Genomic DNA, 16,726 nt, shown 5'->3' with positions numbered 1-16,726 from the left:
GTGGCTGCCCATGGCACAGATACTCCTTCAGACACACGTGTGAAAGCAGCAACAGGTATTACAGGATGTGTAAGGACCAATTCCTGGAAAGGAATTCATACTCCAACATCCCATCACCACCATCACCCTCAGCATAAGGAATTTAACCAATTCAGTAGAGTTTAGTAACTGATATATGAAATAACATCTCTCTCCAAGGCTGACAGTAGACAAAAGAGATTGATGTCCCAAACCTTAAACACAAAACACAAACCTTAAACACCTTAAAACACAAAATACAGCACAAAAGCTCACTGTACAGACCAACTCTGTACAATAAACATACAGCTGGTAAAGAGGCAGGACAGGATCATGAGGTTTAATGGAGCCTATGTATACCTTACAGCTAGTTTTTCTTGTTCATCTTGCTATCCTCCCGTTTACTGAAAAATGCACAAGTACAACAAGGCAGGCACCAAGAAGGAGATCAGGTTGGGGTTTTCTGGTTCAACCAGTACCTCCTCAGAACTGGCCCTGCAGAAAACTGCAAAGCAGATATATCTCCCTCTAAGCAGCTGTTACCAGCAGAGACAAAAAAATGCTACATTTCTGGATCTGGATGTAGAAATGGGAAACTTATGACTGCAGATGTGTCAGAAGGGCACAGCATTTCAGGGACATTGCCTTTTGGGAATCACAGCTCCTCTGGTTGACTGTGTGAATACAGACCATATCACTAGAGCACAGGGATAACTGTGCTTATTTAGCTGGCTTGCAGGAAAAAAAAAAAAAAGGCAAAAGAGGCCTTATCAAAGACCCAAACATTTGCACAACACTCCTACTGATGTCAATAGGAGTTCTGCAAACAGGAAATGACCCCTGAATCCATCAAGTGGCTTAGGGCATGGGGAGAGGGGGGAATAAACTATTGGTTGTACCAAATTAAGCACTAGAAACCTGTGTAGTTCTTAACCCATCTCTTTGCCTGTACATATGCCAAAATAACAGCAGTGATCTCCCTTTGAAGGCTGCTGGACTACAAAAGTAGATTTTGTAAACCACAGTCCTGAAACTGAGGTCTTCCACACTTGCATTCAAGACACTTTCTGAAGTTCCCACTGATACACGTTAATATTGTTTACTTGGCAATTTTTAGAGAGATTACGTGTCTCCCCAAGTAATCAACACTGTTGCATTAGTATAAAAAAGATCAGGCTAAGGTTCACAAAACTGGTCTTCTACATTGCACAATGTGTGTCTGTAGGACACCTGTCTATGTTGTGTGAGGTGCCTGACTGCTTAATGGCTCAGTTTGGGGATAGATTTCACCAGCTACAGGGTGATACAGTTCATTGCCTCAAACAAATTTACACAGTCAAGCATCTCTTGCACTTACAGCTCATTCCCATGCAACTATTAGTCTAATTAATCATTACAGAAAATAAATTTAGCATTTGAGACCTGGAGCATCCAACAGACAGTAAAATACATTGATGACTGTCCTGAGGTAGGGTAACAGGGATAGAGAAATTAATTTGCATAATCCATATTATAGAGGAAGGCAACAGCAGAACCAGAAACACCACCAGCCGTTCAGCAAGTATCTCAGAAATGAGCAGGTTTTTGGGACAGGTTTGTGCACTGATACAATGATTTGTTTACCTGTAGTTCCAATGAGAGAAAAGAAAATTATGGGTATAAAAATGTCAGCCACATTCCCTTCAAACTCGCATCAAGCACTCAAAACCTCTGCAGCATCCACCTGCCAAACACTTGCACGGGACAGGAGCAACACTGCGCCCCAGCAGACAGCGGGCACTGCACATCCCCCAAGGGGAGCAACTCAGCTTGCATGGAGTGAGAAACAGATTCTGCCCACTGGTAAAAAAGAAATTGTAGTGGAGCCAGAGTTCATATTAAATGGAAAGGCAAAGAGGAAATAAAATGCTTTGATTAAAGATATACAGGTCATCTGATAGAAGCCCTGGAACTCAGTTTACGCCATGAAAAACCTCAATCAAAATGGTATTTTATGCTAACTGCTTTCCCCTTGACCTCTGAATGTTTCACTGCAATTACTACAAAGAACTGTTATCAAAACAAGACTGTTCCCAGCCAAGCTTCATAAACACGCAGTTTGGAACTCTATCAGTGAGAATTTGCTCCTAATTCCTCACAATTCCTTTATATTTAAATGTTTTGGTATTGATTTTTAAAAATTTATTCTCCCTACAACTTACCCCAGTAAATATATTGCTTTGTGGCTAATGGTAATAATAATACAATGGTATAGCATGGATAGGGTTCAGATCCTTGTACTTTTATAGCACCAATGGTTAAATTGTATTTTTTCCTCTAAAAATACCTTCCAAACTTTGGCTACCCTATGTTTTGCACCATCACTACCAGCAAATCTCCTGAAATTTTTAATTATAATCTCAATTCTGAGATTATAGCAATTGCAAACAAACAAACAAACCAAAGAATCAGTACTTGGCTGCTGAGAAACAGGATCCCTTTGTAAAATAGAGCGAGTAATAGCTAGCAAACCTGAAGAAAGCTGAACTCCCCCTGGCGTCAAAGACAGCAAAGAAGTCACTCATGGGTCTGGTACACAGATCATCTATGAATCCTGCATCACTGACTCATCAGCACCAGCAGGCACAAACTGCAATTTTCTGCTAAAACTATATCCATAATAGATAATTTTTACTCAAGTAGCTAAATGTGTAAAGAAATGTGGCTGCAAGTGTAACTAAAACAAACTGTATTCCCAGTTCCCAAGACAGACTGCTACTAGCCAAGCCCAAAACGCAGAGTTCCCTATACTGAGCTCTTCTCAGATGAAAATACAGATCAATACAGGTTAGTCTGCATCTTTCCAAGCCAACACTTGTTGGAAAAGATGGAGACAGGGCAGAGGGTACCAGTGCAGAGGCTGCAATTACTTGATTGAATGGTCTGACCTTGACCAGACCAGTATCTGGTCCTCACCTGAGGAGGGTTTAACATCCACTGGGTTCAGATGGAGGGAAGAGCCTGAAGAGAACATCTGTGGCAATGGAGAGCAGAGGTGGCAATTTTAAAGCAGCTTGCCTTTACCAGGATGATACTGGACATTGCTTAATGTTAGTCTCAAACCGAGTGCTAAAGGCCAGCAACTTGCTGAAACCCTTTTCTTTCCATGCTCTCCACACTGGACAGAGCTGCACCACCACAGGCAACACAGGTTCAAAACAGCTTCAAAGGTAGTGACCAGCCTGGTGTCTGGTCATGTTGTAATACTGGACACATACAAGGGCACCTAAATAACCTCTCTCACTATTTTAAATTAAGAATACATTTTGCAAGCAAACCCCCAGCACAGCTGAGGCCAGAGCAGCCTCCTGCAGGAGCTCCCCTCGCCCAGAGTTTGCCACAGCCCTTCTTCCCTACCTCAGGCAGGGAACAGAATGGTAATAAATATTTGGAAAACCACATTAAATTCCTGAGATGCAATTTGTGTCCCAGCTTCACTGAAGGCTTCAGGGGCACCAATAAAAACCTGGGTGGGTGATGATACACTGTAATTTGTATTTTGAACAGACATTCCCTGAGCAGCAGTGAATTTATGCAATCTCCTCCTAGGCTGGTTAGTGTTTGAGCAACTCTGTTTTACAAACAAGAGTAGTATCCAGCAAAGTAGTAACCACCCAGGTCCAAGGAGTTCCTGCTTGGTGATTCATAAAGCAATTGCATCTATCTTAAGGAGGATTTATAGACTGTTTACTTTTTTTAACTTTTATTGTCTTTGGTAATTAACACACATTAAATGCAGGCATGACCACTTGGTTTGGGGACAAAAGAACGGAGAGTCATCAATTTGCTACGGATGAAAAATAGTTTTGTTCAACATGGGAGCATTTTCACATGCTGAAAAGGTACAAGCTATAACAGTTTAATTAATTTCCATTGCTGGAATTTAGCCATTAGGAATTCTAGGCAACTTCTGATTATAGAAGATTATCAATATTTCAATTCAAAGTTACATTTTGTTCAAAGATTATTTGCTATACAACCACAATATCTTGATTGCTTTTTTTGTTTGTTTGTTTTGGTGTTAGGTTTCAAGGGTCACTTGCACTATGCATTTTGTGGTTTTCTGCATGACACATCAACACAATACACTCATTTCTAATTAGGATGCTGATGCTCCAGACCAGTATGACTCAGGCCTTACTTGATCAAGCCAAGCAGTCTGCTTGCCCTTCCAGCAATTAATGAAATCCTAACCTTATCCTAAGCAATATCCCCAACATATATTGGTGGAAAGAAAAAAACAAAACAGCAAATGCAAGTCTTTCTCAGAATGGATCCACACAGCACTAGACAGAACCAGCCTGGAAACTGTTTGATTATTAAGCCAAGCTAGTCAATAAAAATTCCATTTAGCAACTTTATATGGACATCCTAAATAGAGCACAGATAAAGGCAAAGGAATGCTGACAGTCAAACGCAGCACGCAGGAGGAGGGGGAGGGGAAAAAAAATAGAACATATCCTCCTACACCAAAGCACATCCAGCAGGCAGGAGGATCACCTTTGAAACAGCCAAATGCAACTATTCAAGGCATCAGGCACACAAAGATTTATCTCACAAGAACCATTAATGAAACAACAGGACAAACAGGCAAGAGTGACAGAGCTGGCATCTGAACTAGACTGCTTGATTGCCTACCCCTTTCTAGCCAGACAAAAGCAAAAATAAAACTTAACACAAGCCTTCCTGAAGGGTCCTGTGTGCAGACACTCTGCAGGACAAGAAGCAAGGGCAGGATCCTCCCACCCCAGGCCAAAAATGGCAGTGGATATTCTGCAGTTGCTTACTGCAGTCTCATTTGACCAGATGCTGCAGGTGCTCATCCAGTGGATATTACGAATTCACCAACTACACAACAGGCCACCCTGAAAGCTCCAGCTAAGCTAGGAACATGGAAATCCTGCAAAGGAGGACCAACTGTGGGCCAGGAAATGCAAAAGGAAGAGAACAGTCATCCTGGAACAGTAGCCCATCTTGCCCCATATCTCATCTTCAACACAACAAGCAGTTGTAAGTGCCCAGGGATGGAGCTGGGTGGACACAGCCTGCCCTTTCCTGGCCATAACTTCCCAGTTTCTGGTGTCCAGAACATATCCATATCAAGCTGCCCAATCATGCCCAATGCTCACAAACTCCTCTTTTATACAATCTCCTTCTGAACTTGCTTACGCTGTGGCAGTAAGAACCACAATTCACACACTCCTTGCTTTAGTACTTCAGTCTTGCCCTTCACCTGCCGCCTGTTTCCCTTTGCTCCACAGTACCCATCTGAGTCCAATACCGAGGATACTTGCCCCACGTGCCACTGGCCTCAGGATAGCCTGCCTACAGGAACTCAGCAGACCAATTCAACTACTACAACACCACAGAGCTACACTGTCATCATGTCTCTATGTTTTTCCTCCTTTTACAGTACCGCCCCCAACTCAAGGAGGTTTCTTTGTCCCTTCTTTTGCCTTCCCTACCTCTTTCTTGTGGGAAAGTCAAACACATGCTTGGAAGTCAAGTTTGCTGGAGGAAAAACTCAGTGCTCATTTACTATATGAACATTTGGCTGAGCCCTACTCCTCCCAGACTTTTGAAGATGGTCTATTTTACAGTGGTGACACTTCATAGCTGACAGGCACTAAAAGAAACACTCCTCATTTACAGCGGTTTCCACTCAAAAGAGAGGGGTGTACACTTAATCCCTCCAAGACTACAGTTTTACTTTGAACCAAGGACACAAAACCAGCTAGTAGACACAGAGATGCTCCCAGTTGCTAATTTTACTGTGTGCACTCGGGCTTTTCTTGCACAGATCTTGCTGATGTTGTTGGACCCCGACTGATCTGAGCCATCTTATAAACTTTGATTCTTAACACAAATCAATCAGTGAAGAAATTACAGACTTCTGATGGAAAGCTGGAAAAAATACCTGCCTTGTGAAAATAATTTCTTCCTGTATTTCCACCTCTCCAGCATGTACTTGAAACACTCAGGACTATCTCAGTCACATCTGTCCAGCTCAGAAAACCTCAGCCCCTTCTTGTGTAAGTAAAAAAATACAGGCTTTTTCTGGTTTCAACCTGCTCTAGGTCAGTTTGGACAACAAGTTTTATAGCTCTGTAGGAGTAGCTTTGTGTGTAATATTTACTTGAGTTTCAGATAACTAAGAAGAATGGTCGGGGGTGAGGGTACTAAAGACAGATGCAGAAGAGCTGAGTAGATGCCTGACCCCACCAAGCAGCTCCCTCAGGCACCCTGAGGTAAGACACTTCCTTCACCACATTTCCACAGCAAGAAAGCGGGAGAAAGCAAGTCCCACTCCCACCGCTGGCTACTCAGTTAGTGCTTATCACAGAACAGGGGAGAAGATGTGATTGACAATCATCCCATCAAAGCAGACTGAACCCTCAACACAGGTCACAAATGTGGCACAGAGCTTGGAATAACAGAAATCTCACTGCTCAAGTATCTGCTGTCTGGTTTCAGAAACACATAATAAATGTTTGGTAGGAAATTAAGGGGGGAAAAAAAGGCTTTTTTTTTTTCCCCAGCCTCCTTAGAAAGAAGGTAGCTGTTTTTATTGGTGTACTGTATGATAATCATGTCAAACCTACAGTGCCTCCAAGCTTCTTATTACTACCTAAAATGTGATCTTCCATGACACTGCAAGTTAGGGAAAGCTAGCTGAAAAATTTCCACATCTGCTTGCACAGATAGATACATTGATACAGACAGCAAATGCTGTAAAATCACAGGCAAAAATTTCACTATTGTAATTATGAGAATCTCAAAGTATGACTAGATAATGGAAGAAAGTTAAAAAGTGACATGGAATATAAGGAAAAAAAACAAACCTTAGAGATATTCTCCTATCATTACTCTCAGAGGAACTTTGGAGAACTTCCTTCACAGATACTGAAGATTTATGGAAGTGGGAGTACAAAATTAAGTCCTGGGGCTTCCAGTAGGAATTGTGCACAGGCTACAATCCAGCAAGTTCACAATTCATTTGAATTTCATCCAGATGTTAACAACAGAAGAAATGACTACACAAAGAATAGAAAACAGCCTCTTAGTTAAAAGTCAACTGAGATTCTAGCTTCCTAGGGACAACAGAAGTCAGATGCTCTACTTATGCAGAGGTGCCCTGTCATCTGAAGCAAGATTCATTGTGAGCTTAGGGATGCTGTGGTTTGGAGACAGGGCTGTTTATCCTGGGCTGCCAAGTGAAGACAGAGCTGCCAAACATATGGGGAAATTGCTGCTAGCACAATTAATGGCTTCAGCTGAGACACCAAAACCTACTCAGAACTGTCTTCAAAGTCAGGCAGGAGACAAATTCCTCCTCTAAAGACAAAGATGTGCACCACAAGAACCAAAAGATACCAAGTAGCCAGTCTGAGAAACAGGAAGGACAAACCAGCCTTTTTAGCCACTTTTCAAGCCATCCAAACCCAGGAACAGAAAAGGGTCAAGGAGCAGCACAGCATCCCACAATGACCAGGGACCAAGGATGCCATAGGTGGGCAGCCACTGACATTCCTAGTCTCAAGGACAAAAAGTCATTGTTGTGCTTGTGACCTCGGGCAAGGGTGGAGCACATGTCCACAGAGGAAAGGCCACCAGCAGCAGAGCCCCTGGATATACCCAGGGCCTGGTTAGTAATGGCAGTGACTGTTAGGAAAAGAGGCAGCTCTTAGCGTGGGACAAAGCAAAAAATATCCCCACAAATGGAGCTATAATTAAACCAGAAGCACACCCAGGCAGAGCTGGTCACTCAGACTTCTCTACACTTCATTTAGGCAAACAAAGAATTGTTCCAGGAAAACTACATTCAGACAGTTGTGACCCCATAAAAACTCAATTACGTATGAGTTAACGTCAATACAAAACAGCTTTTTTCATTTACTGTAAATCTCAGTGTTTAAAACTGGGTTCTCGAGCTGTAGAAGATTAGACAACTGAATTTGAACTTTAGACTTTTTAAGGGAGGCAAAGGTTTTCTTTTGCCTTCTGTTGTAAGCAATTTAATCTCCCACCCAAGCAACTAGCTTCATAGATGTCCCCTTCAGCTGCCCAGTGCTTTCTGCACCCTTCTTTGCAGGAGAAACCAGGATATGCTTGCAGTGTGCTGACCAGGACAACACCCACCAGATTCTGAACACAGCACAGTTTAAAGCACACCAGTTTGTGCATGTGTCCTGAACCTGGATACACCTTTGCACCTGAGGGCTGAAATTTTGGGCTTTCGTCTAGGTGTGACCCAGGTTCAAACTAAATCCACCTTTAACTTCATGAGGCATCTGTTGCTTATTTACCTCTACAGTAATACTTTCAGTATCACCACAGGTCTTCTCAGATGTTACTGGTTTTCCCCTCACGGTTTGGGTTTTTGGTTTTTTTTGTTTTCTGAACTGTCTAGGACTGGCAATAAAGATGACTCCTGGAAGACACTGTAACATTGAGATGGCCAGCCTTCCTAACCCTAACCAGCTGTATACTAAAATCCACACATGGCCAAGAACCACAAGTCACATACCACAGATCTAGAGAGCTGAACAGAGCTCAGGAAAACGTTACAGGCAGGTGATGGCCAGCTACTCTGAAATGCCACTGGGGGACAGGGCTGGATTTGTCACACAGCCTGCTCTCAGTGACTCCCTGCCATCAATCTTAACCACCCTCTACTTGGAGTAATTTAGATCTGAGGCTCTGAGCCAACCCAATGCTAGTCATGAAACAAAATCATGACTTGAATAGCTCAGTCCACATGTGGTTCTGGCACTGCAAGATGATTCCCTTGGGCAATGACTTTCAGGTTTTTGTGTTTCTTGGCTTTTTGTTTTGTTTTTCTGAAGGAATGATTTTATTTCCTCACATTTATTAGCATTAGATCTACTGTACAGTGCTTGCTTCTTCCACATTCCTCCTGGAGCAATTTCTGGAACCACCTTCATTGCTCCCATTTCTGCCCATGTTTAAAACTGGTTTCAACCAGCCATGGTCAAACCACACCCCGTATGACTGCAGACCATGGAATATGCAACTGCATCAAGCTCTCTTGCTAAAGCAGCGGTCTGTAACATGGCTGCTGGTTGATTGTTTGTCTGAAAAATCCCTATCCACAAGAGACACTGAAACAGTGCTAAAAGGCGGGCTAGTTCCAAAACCGTTAGGAGATGTTTGTGCTGCAGACTTCTGGACAGCGTAGCTGTGTTGACAGATGTGATCCCTGACCAAAGGAGCAGTGCCAGCAGCAGCTCCTGATGTGAGGACACAGCACCTTTATCAGCTTCATGGTCCGCAGGTGGAGTGGTGTTAAGACACCATAATAATAAGCCTGTACTATGTCCCGTTGGATGAGTAATCCTCCTGAGGGCCAGTAATAACCTCTTAATGTAGGAACTGCCATGAGGATTAGGAAACCAAGATCGTGTTCAGTTTGGGCTAGCAGGGATCTGGCTCCAGTTTCCCAAGGAATGTAGGAAGGTTGGGGGGAAGAGATCAGGAAGGACAAGTGTAATGAGTCAGTCTTTGGAAACTGAGCTGAAGATTTGACTCGTTACTTCATTTATAGGCTGGTTCTAGAGCTGCAGCCAGCAAGCACTCATGGTTTCAAACTGGAGCAGACAAGCTTGGGAGCCTGCCACTCCTGAATGTCCCCAAATCAACTCCACACAACAGCTAAGCTGCTCCCTCAAAAATGCTTCCCCCACCCTTACTTAAAACATTGGTCTCAAGCTCAGGAATCCTCTCAGCTTCCTCTTTCACCCTTGTGGAAAGCCCAGGCCAAAGACCTCTTCCTCCTCACTGCCACTGACCATCTCTCTGGGTCTCTCCAGCAAGCAGTAATGCTTATGAGAAGTCATTGTGCTCCACAAGCCTGGAGCCCATTCCCGTATATACACAAACACAGCCACTGGACAGTCCTTCCTAGCCCATATAAAACCCTTTTGGATCTCACCTGAATCTCTCCACCAGTTCTTCTCTCTCTGCTATGTAACTTGGCCTTCAATTTGGTATCCAGTTCTTCCCATTTTCCCCACTTCCTATCTCTGTCAGACCCAAGCTTTCTTCTATGCAGTTCTGCACATGGACAATCTCCTGAGCTGGTCCACTTAGCAACCACCACTGAATGGCTCATGTGGAGTAAGTGTTTCAGGACAGGGAGCAGAGCTGCTTCACACTGACAAAAGGTCAGTTACTGAGTGGTGAAGAGCTCAAGTCAAGAAGGGACATTTGGATAGCAAGCACCGACACTCACCCAGCAAACAGAAAACCTCAAACCCAGTCCTTGCAATCTGGGTAAGTAACCACACTGGATATGCTTTGTTGGAGCTGGAACAGCCACTTTGCCTTGGTGGCACCTTACTAGAAAGCCAGGCATAACTGAAGCTCTCACCAGTGTAGACAAGGTGGAGGGACATCCACTAATGAAGTTACCCATTTGCTAAGGTAATCCATCACAAAACTTAAGCATATGACAAAGAAGGGAAGTTTTGTGTGAGGGTGTTTGGCCAGTCCACGATAAGCACAGAAAGAGGGTAAGGTGCAAGAGCTGTCCCTTTGCTTACACTCAGGATAAGGTGATAAAGTGTAGGGAATGGTCTAAACTGCTTCATGAGACAGCTATAGATCTCCAGCTGTGTCCCAGTGCTCTAGACAGCTCTTCTGCCATGCCATGAGTATTGGCCCCAGAGGCCTGGGCTGCCTCAAGGTCCCCTTCACATACCTCCTCAGGCCCATGCAATCTAGTTCTATTAATGAGACTAATTTTCTGTTAGAGCCTTTAATTTGCACGTAGCTCTAGCCCAGACAGGACAATTGAGATTAGCATGGGATTCCCTGGCTTATGCTGAGCAGGTCAAAATAAAGAGTTGCAGCACCCTCCTCTGGTTTTGGAGGAGAGATGAGAAAACATCTACACAACAGGTATGTGCTGGGAAACCATACAGCTCAAGAAGCAAAAGAGGTTCCCACAGAGAAGTGTTGCTAAGAGGAAAAGAAAATTCTACTAAATTTTTGGCTTTAAACAGAAATACCTCTTATTTCTCATTCCAGAAAGGCAATGCATGAGGAACATGCTTTTGACACAAATGTAATGAAAAAGACAAAATACTCATTTATTTAGAAATTCCTAACCATAAATTTCTAAGTGGAATGAGAGGTTACCTGCCAATTCATATTGATTCATTGTCTTGGAATCGCAAGACAAATCCTTCTCTCTTCTTAACCTCAGACAATGCCCTCACTGACATCCCACCAATAGAAACTGGACTCCCTGGTTGAAAAGATGTGACCAGCATCCCCTTTTCCCTGTATCTGTAGTTACCTTCAATGAACACACAAGCTTCTCACAGCAGCTTATATCCACACAGGAGCAGACTCCAGTCCCTTTTCTTAACTAGCACAAGCCAGGGGTTTTGGTCTATGGGCCTCAGTGTCAAGGCAGACTACATGTCAAGACAAATTTATGATCAAGGCCTGTCCTCAGTACTGGAAAAAGGCAATGCTGGGAACAAGAGTACAGTACATTAATGGAGTGGACTCTGAAACAACCTGCTGGAATGAAGCAGAATGGTTTTTAAAGTAGGTGCACTGCAAGATCTCAAGAACAAAGAAATCCATCCGCATACAGAGAGCCTTGACTATCGAGAGGTTTTTCCAAGAAATCAAGAGCATTTCAGGGTTAGAAGCAAGTTGAACTCCTTGGGAGGTTAAATACATGAGGTGGGGATCCTGAGAAGGTGGCAGGCAGATGCAAAGCTCCTGCCAAGAGGAACAGGAAGCAGTGAGCCAGTGAGTGACTCCTCCATCGCTGTCAGGAGATGCACCACCTTTTACCATTAGTCACCCCAAAGACCCTCTAGGAAAAGGTGCTGTTTCCATCCACTGTGGCAAGCCAGGGAGCACCAAGGAGTGCCCACTTCTGCCCCCCAGGTCCCCTCCCAATTCACCCCACCGCACAGCTCCTGCCAGCCTCATCGATGCTTTATTGCTCCAGGCCTGTCCAACCTCACGCTCTCCAGGGTGTATTTTGCAAGGACACATCCCACCTTCCCCCTTGAGGGATAAAAAGATGCAGAAGATAGACAGGAACTGGCAGTCTGCCCAGGAAACAGGTCAGTCCTGTGTCAAGATGGAACAGGAGACAACTCCTTGAGATAGCAAGCAGGAGAGAAAGCCTAACACAACATTATCTATCTGCAAAGGCAGGAACAATCTTACTTTACATAGAGAAAACTAGACTACTCTAGCCACACAGTTTTATAAAACTGATGGCACTGGTAAAGAGTTCTCTAACTTTTGTGCTACCAAGGTAAAAAGCAGGAACTGCTTCACATATGCTGAAATATTTGGCAGTTACCTGCTTTTCACAATATAAAATCTTCTACTCTGAAACAGGAAAGAATCTAATGTTTCGTAAGAATATTTATCTCCATCTCACCCTTGATATGCTCTGTATCACCTCCTGGGGTCTCCTGAATTTGAATGGATAAACTGAGAAGACAGTCCCAGATTCTCAAGAATCTTCTAATTTGTGAGACAACACCGTGTCAGCTTATGTGACAGGAAACATCTGGCTGCTTGGATAGAGCCTGCAGCACTTGGCTGAACTTCTGAGGAGGTTTGCACAGGTCTACCAGCTAGCAACACAGATCCAGCAGCCAGACACACCTGAGGTTAGATCTCTGCTTTGTACAAACATCAAGAAAAACATAGACAGAGCAGCACCAGGGTGAGCTTCCTGCTCAGCGCACAGTTTGAAGAACTGGGACAATATCCTGAAGCTGGGGAGGATTTCGGTTGCAGAGCGCCTTCAGTTTGTTGCTAGGCTAATACCCTTGTTTACAACCTGGCAGAAAGTAAGTGTAGTAAATTTTAGCATAATCTGTGCCTGGAGAAGTCTGATTCCTCCAGGACACACGTGCAGCAGAGGTTTGCAAAGCAACAGCCAAACTCTAACCACAGACGCATCTGCACAAATTCTGTCAAAACGGGGGTAAAAAGCAAAGCCTCGAGAAACACACGGTGCTTGTTTAGCCAGGAGTGAAAAGTAGCCTATGAGGTCAGTCAGAGAGAACCTGCACTGAACACCAGCAACTTGTCAAGTTCAGGGCTGAGCAGAGGCACATCACCCGGGCTGTGGGAGCGACGCTGCACTGCCCAGGCCACCGAGAAGGCCCCGGGTATGTGTGAACTCCTCCTCTGGCAATGCCCTCCAGCTGCGCTTGGAGACTTGCAACATCAAGAGGCCTCCCCAGCCCCAAGCCTGCCAATCTGCTTAATTCATCTGGCCTGTTAAGACGAAGGCAGGAGGCTGCAGTCAAAATTGTCTGAGATCAAGCCAGACCTGGCCACAGGGAACTGGCACGCTATAATACTGCATCAAGTTAACAGTTACATCAATGGTACTTCATTATTTTATATCAGTTAACAATCTGGTATATAAATGTGAAAAGTTAAATAATCCTCCTTTCTTCCATCCCCCTCCCCATCTCCTCCCCTCTTTTTCCCATCCCACTGCCCTCCCAGTAAGGCACAAGTATGGGATTCAACCTCTCTCTCATTAATTGCTCCCAGGAAAGATGCCCTCCTTCAGTGTAGTACAAAGCCTACCTTGGTTGAGGTAGGTCAGAGTTTCCTCGTGCAGTTTCACAGCAGGTGACGTGGCTGTGCAGAGGATGTACTGAAAGGGAGGCAGTTTGGCATCATTCTCAGGAGACAACTGTGGTTCTTCCTGCTTGAAGATCGGCAATGCAAGGACATCTCTGCAACATACAATTCACACATGTTTAGTTACAAAGACTGCACAGAATATTCTCACCTCAATCTGTGTTTGATTCTCATGCACTGAGATAATGGAGATGGTCTCTGGAGAAACACTGAGTTATGACAGCTAAAAATGAAATATTTTTGCTTGTATAATGCAACACGGCAACTTCTGCCTCTAAGATGTCAGCACTAGACACAAAAGGATGCATCATTAGCAATTACAGCATTTCTGAGAATTAATTTATTATTTTAAAGCATAAATCAGATTCACTTTTCCATTAAGCAATCATCTGGATGAAGAAAAAATTATCAAGAATAGGTTCTTCATCCTTGTGGAGACATGTTTGAGTTCTTGAGTTCTCAGATGAATGCTTTTCAGAAAAAAAAAAAAGGCAAGAGAGGGCACATTTTTTTGACAGCTAAATGTCAGATTAGTAAAACGTCTACATGTAGCAGCCAAGGGTCAGGAACAAACACAGCTCTTATGTAAAAAGGAAATATTCAGGTAAATTAACTGCTGGGTTAATTGACTCATAACATCTCCTTTTACTCTAATAAACCTGGTCCCAATTGCTAAGATCTGAAGAGAACATGGGGCGACTTCAGAAATGCCCACACAGGTGCTCAGGAGCAGCTTCACCAGGGCCTGTGCACAGTCTCAGTTCTGGCTCCTTTACAAGATGTTCGTGCTGACCTGCCTGCTGATTTACAGCCAAACTGATCCCAACCCACACTAATCCCCAAGCAAAACAGGTATTAACAAGGCTGAGAGCAGAACAGAACGATTAGTACAAAATGAGAAGTCAGGAATAAGCATCCTTATCTTAGCATGTCTAAAATTGAAGAACCACATTAGCCTTTCTCATCTTGCTAATATTTCTGATCATTGTGTCCACCTATTTAAGATGTTAATTTCCTTCCAAATTAGGAGGATTATGTTGAGCACAGAGACAGCTTAGAACAAGAAGATTATTAATTTTTTTCCACCTCCATTTCCTCCAGTTGTGTGAAGACTTGAGATTCCCATTACAGAGGCTGCAGTTCTGCTCCTTTCACTAATCCTCCACACACAGAAAGATGTAAGAAAACCTGCTCAGGAACATGCCAGTTGCTCCATATGGAAAGGGCATTAAGAACTTTTTCCTTGTCTGTTCCATTAATGATCTACCTGGCATTCATTCGTGGCACCCACAACCTTGAAGGCCACCCAGGTCATCAGTGAAACAGTGCAGCATTTACAGCAAACTGCTGAAGCACCTGGTTCAAACACAGGTACTCCTATTTATGGCAAAATAAAAGCCAGAGAACAAACTGTGCCATTTCAGATATAGATAAAAGAAACACCCATCTCTGTTTCCACTCTCTTTTCCAACCTCACCCCACACCGTATTGCCACCAGCTCAAAGGCATCCAGCTCCAGTTGCTTAGTGGCATTACTGACATAATCCAAGCTCTTGCCTAACTGCAGCCAGAGAGAGCAAATTTATTTCCCTTAGTGATGATGATTTACTACAGTAATGAAGTGACAGAAGTGCCTGCAGTAGATTTCTGAAACAGATAGCATTGCTCCACACGCAGGCAGGATCTGATCCTGCTCCACAGAGTGATGATCTCACTCACCCCAGGTGCTGAGATTCTGCACAGTGCTCCTGGAGCACGTGTTGCTTTACAGAGGAGAACAGGTCACTCAGAAGCCTGAAAGCTTCTGCAGTTCTGCAAAAAAACAGCGCACAAAATCTGCCCCAGGTTTAACAGTGAAGGGTGAGGAATTTGTACCTACTCAGCTGAAATGGTGGAGAAGTTGAAATTCAAATACTGTATTTCACACCAGGCTCTTAACACCCCTACAGTTGCTGGAACAGCTGTGATGACTGAAGACCATAAGCACAAAGGAATCCGTTATTTGATTTCTAAAAACTTTGCCATATTAAAGTGCTGATGAAGCCCTCCAAATTAATCACATTTTTATTCCTGTAGTATTTGAACTAACGGTGAGTGGTACCTGTGACTTTGCATTTAGCTCTTCTAAAATACTTCACTGTATTAGGAGTGTTTGGAACTTGGAAGGTTGTGAACAACAGATCAAGGCTTAAAAGAATGTCTAAGCTATAAGTATTTAAGACATTGTAATATTTGTTCAACTCTCTTCACTCAAGAGCTGTAAATCAAGTTTTGGAAAAAGCGGCTTCTACAACAGTTCACATCCTTTAAAAAAAAACAACAAGCAGGCACCCTTAAAACTGTCCCAAGTTTCATCTTTATGGTAAAGCTTTACAGTTCTGGTCTTAACCAAGGGCTAGTCCACTTACCTGGGAAGAAAGTTATTTGAGACAGTTCAGCCATATGGCAGAACAGAGAATGAAATACATACAGGGTTTCCCTAATAATGAATTAATATTTATAAGCATTTTCCTGTAGAATTGTCTTGCTATAACCACAAATACCACGGGGGTATGGCAGAACTTACACAGATGTCTCAGATACACACAAAGCCTTTGATCTCTAAGAGCTATAATTGCTAAAAACTTCTCTGACAGCTACTTCAAAGATGGTACTATTTCAGTTTTCTCTGCAAAGTTGCTGCAAGTGGGCAGGGAAAGCCTTCAGAAAGACACAACTCAGCAGAAGAATGCCCCTCTAGAAATGCATGTCTTGACACATTCCCATGGAGAGTGAATTGGCCAGAGTTAGAGGTCCCTACGAAAAAAAAAAAAAAGGGTTTTATTCAACCGACCTTCCCTGAAACACCTGAGGCCATAAAACTGGTTTTAGGACTTTCAGTCCCAGATCAAACCCACCACAGTCACAGTGGCAGATACTCACAAAAGCTGAAGTTAGTTCCTGAAACACTGACAGGTTACCTTCATTCTACCAGCCTCCCTGCCAGATCAGGTATTCATTCCCC

General features: G+C 43.5%; 1 protein-coding gene across 1 annotated transcript in view; it reads right to left on the bottom strand.

The window, feature by feature from the left end:
• Nucleotides 1-16,726, bottom strand: part of TFCP2L1 (transcription factor CP2-like 1) — a 37,194-nt gene that overhangs the window by 14,553 nt on the left and 5,915 nt on the right. Inside the window, exons 2-3 of the mRNA XM_009996231.1 lie at nucleotides 15,207-15,283; nucleotides 13,666-13,817 (exon numbers count right to left, since the gene is read on the bottom strand). Coding sequence (XP_009994533.1) covers nucleotides 13,666-13,817; nucleotides 15,207-15,283 — 229 coding nt within the window. The remainder of the gene's footprint in view (nucleotides 1-13,665; nucleotides 13,818-15,206; nucleotides 15,284-16,726) is intronic.

The sequence above is a fragment of the Chaetura pelagica genome, unplaced genomic scaffold (assembly GCF_000747805.2).
Source record: "Chaetura pelagica isolate M959 unplaced genomic scaffold, ChaPel_1.0 scaffold3, whole genome shotgun sequence".
NCBI lineage: Eukaryota > Metazoa > Chordata > Aves > Apodiformes > Apodidae > Chaetura > Chaetura pelagica.
Note: the sequence above shows the minus strand (reverse complement) of the source record. Positions and strands in the feature narration are given on the sequence as shown.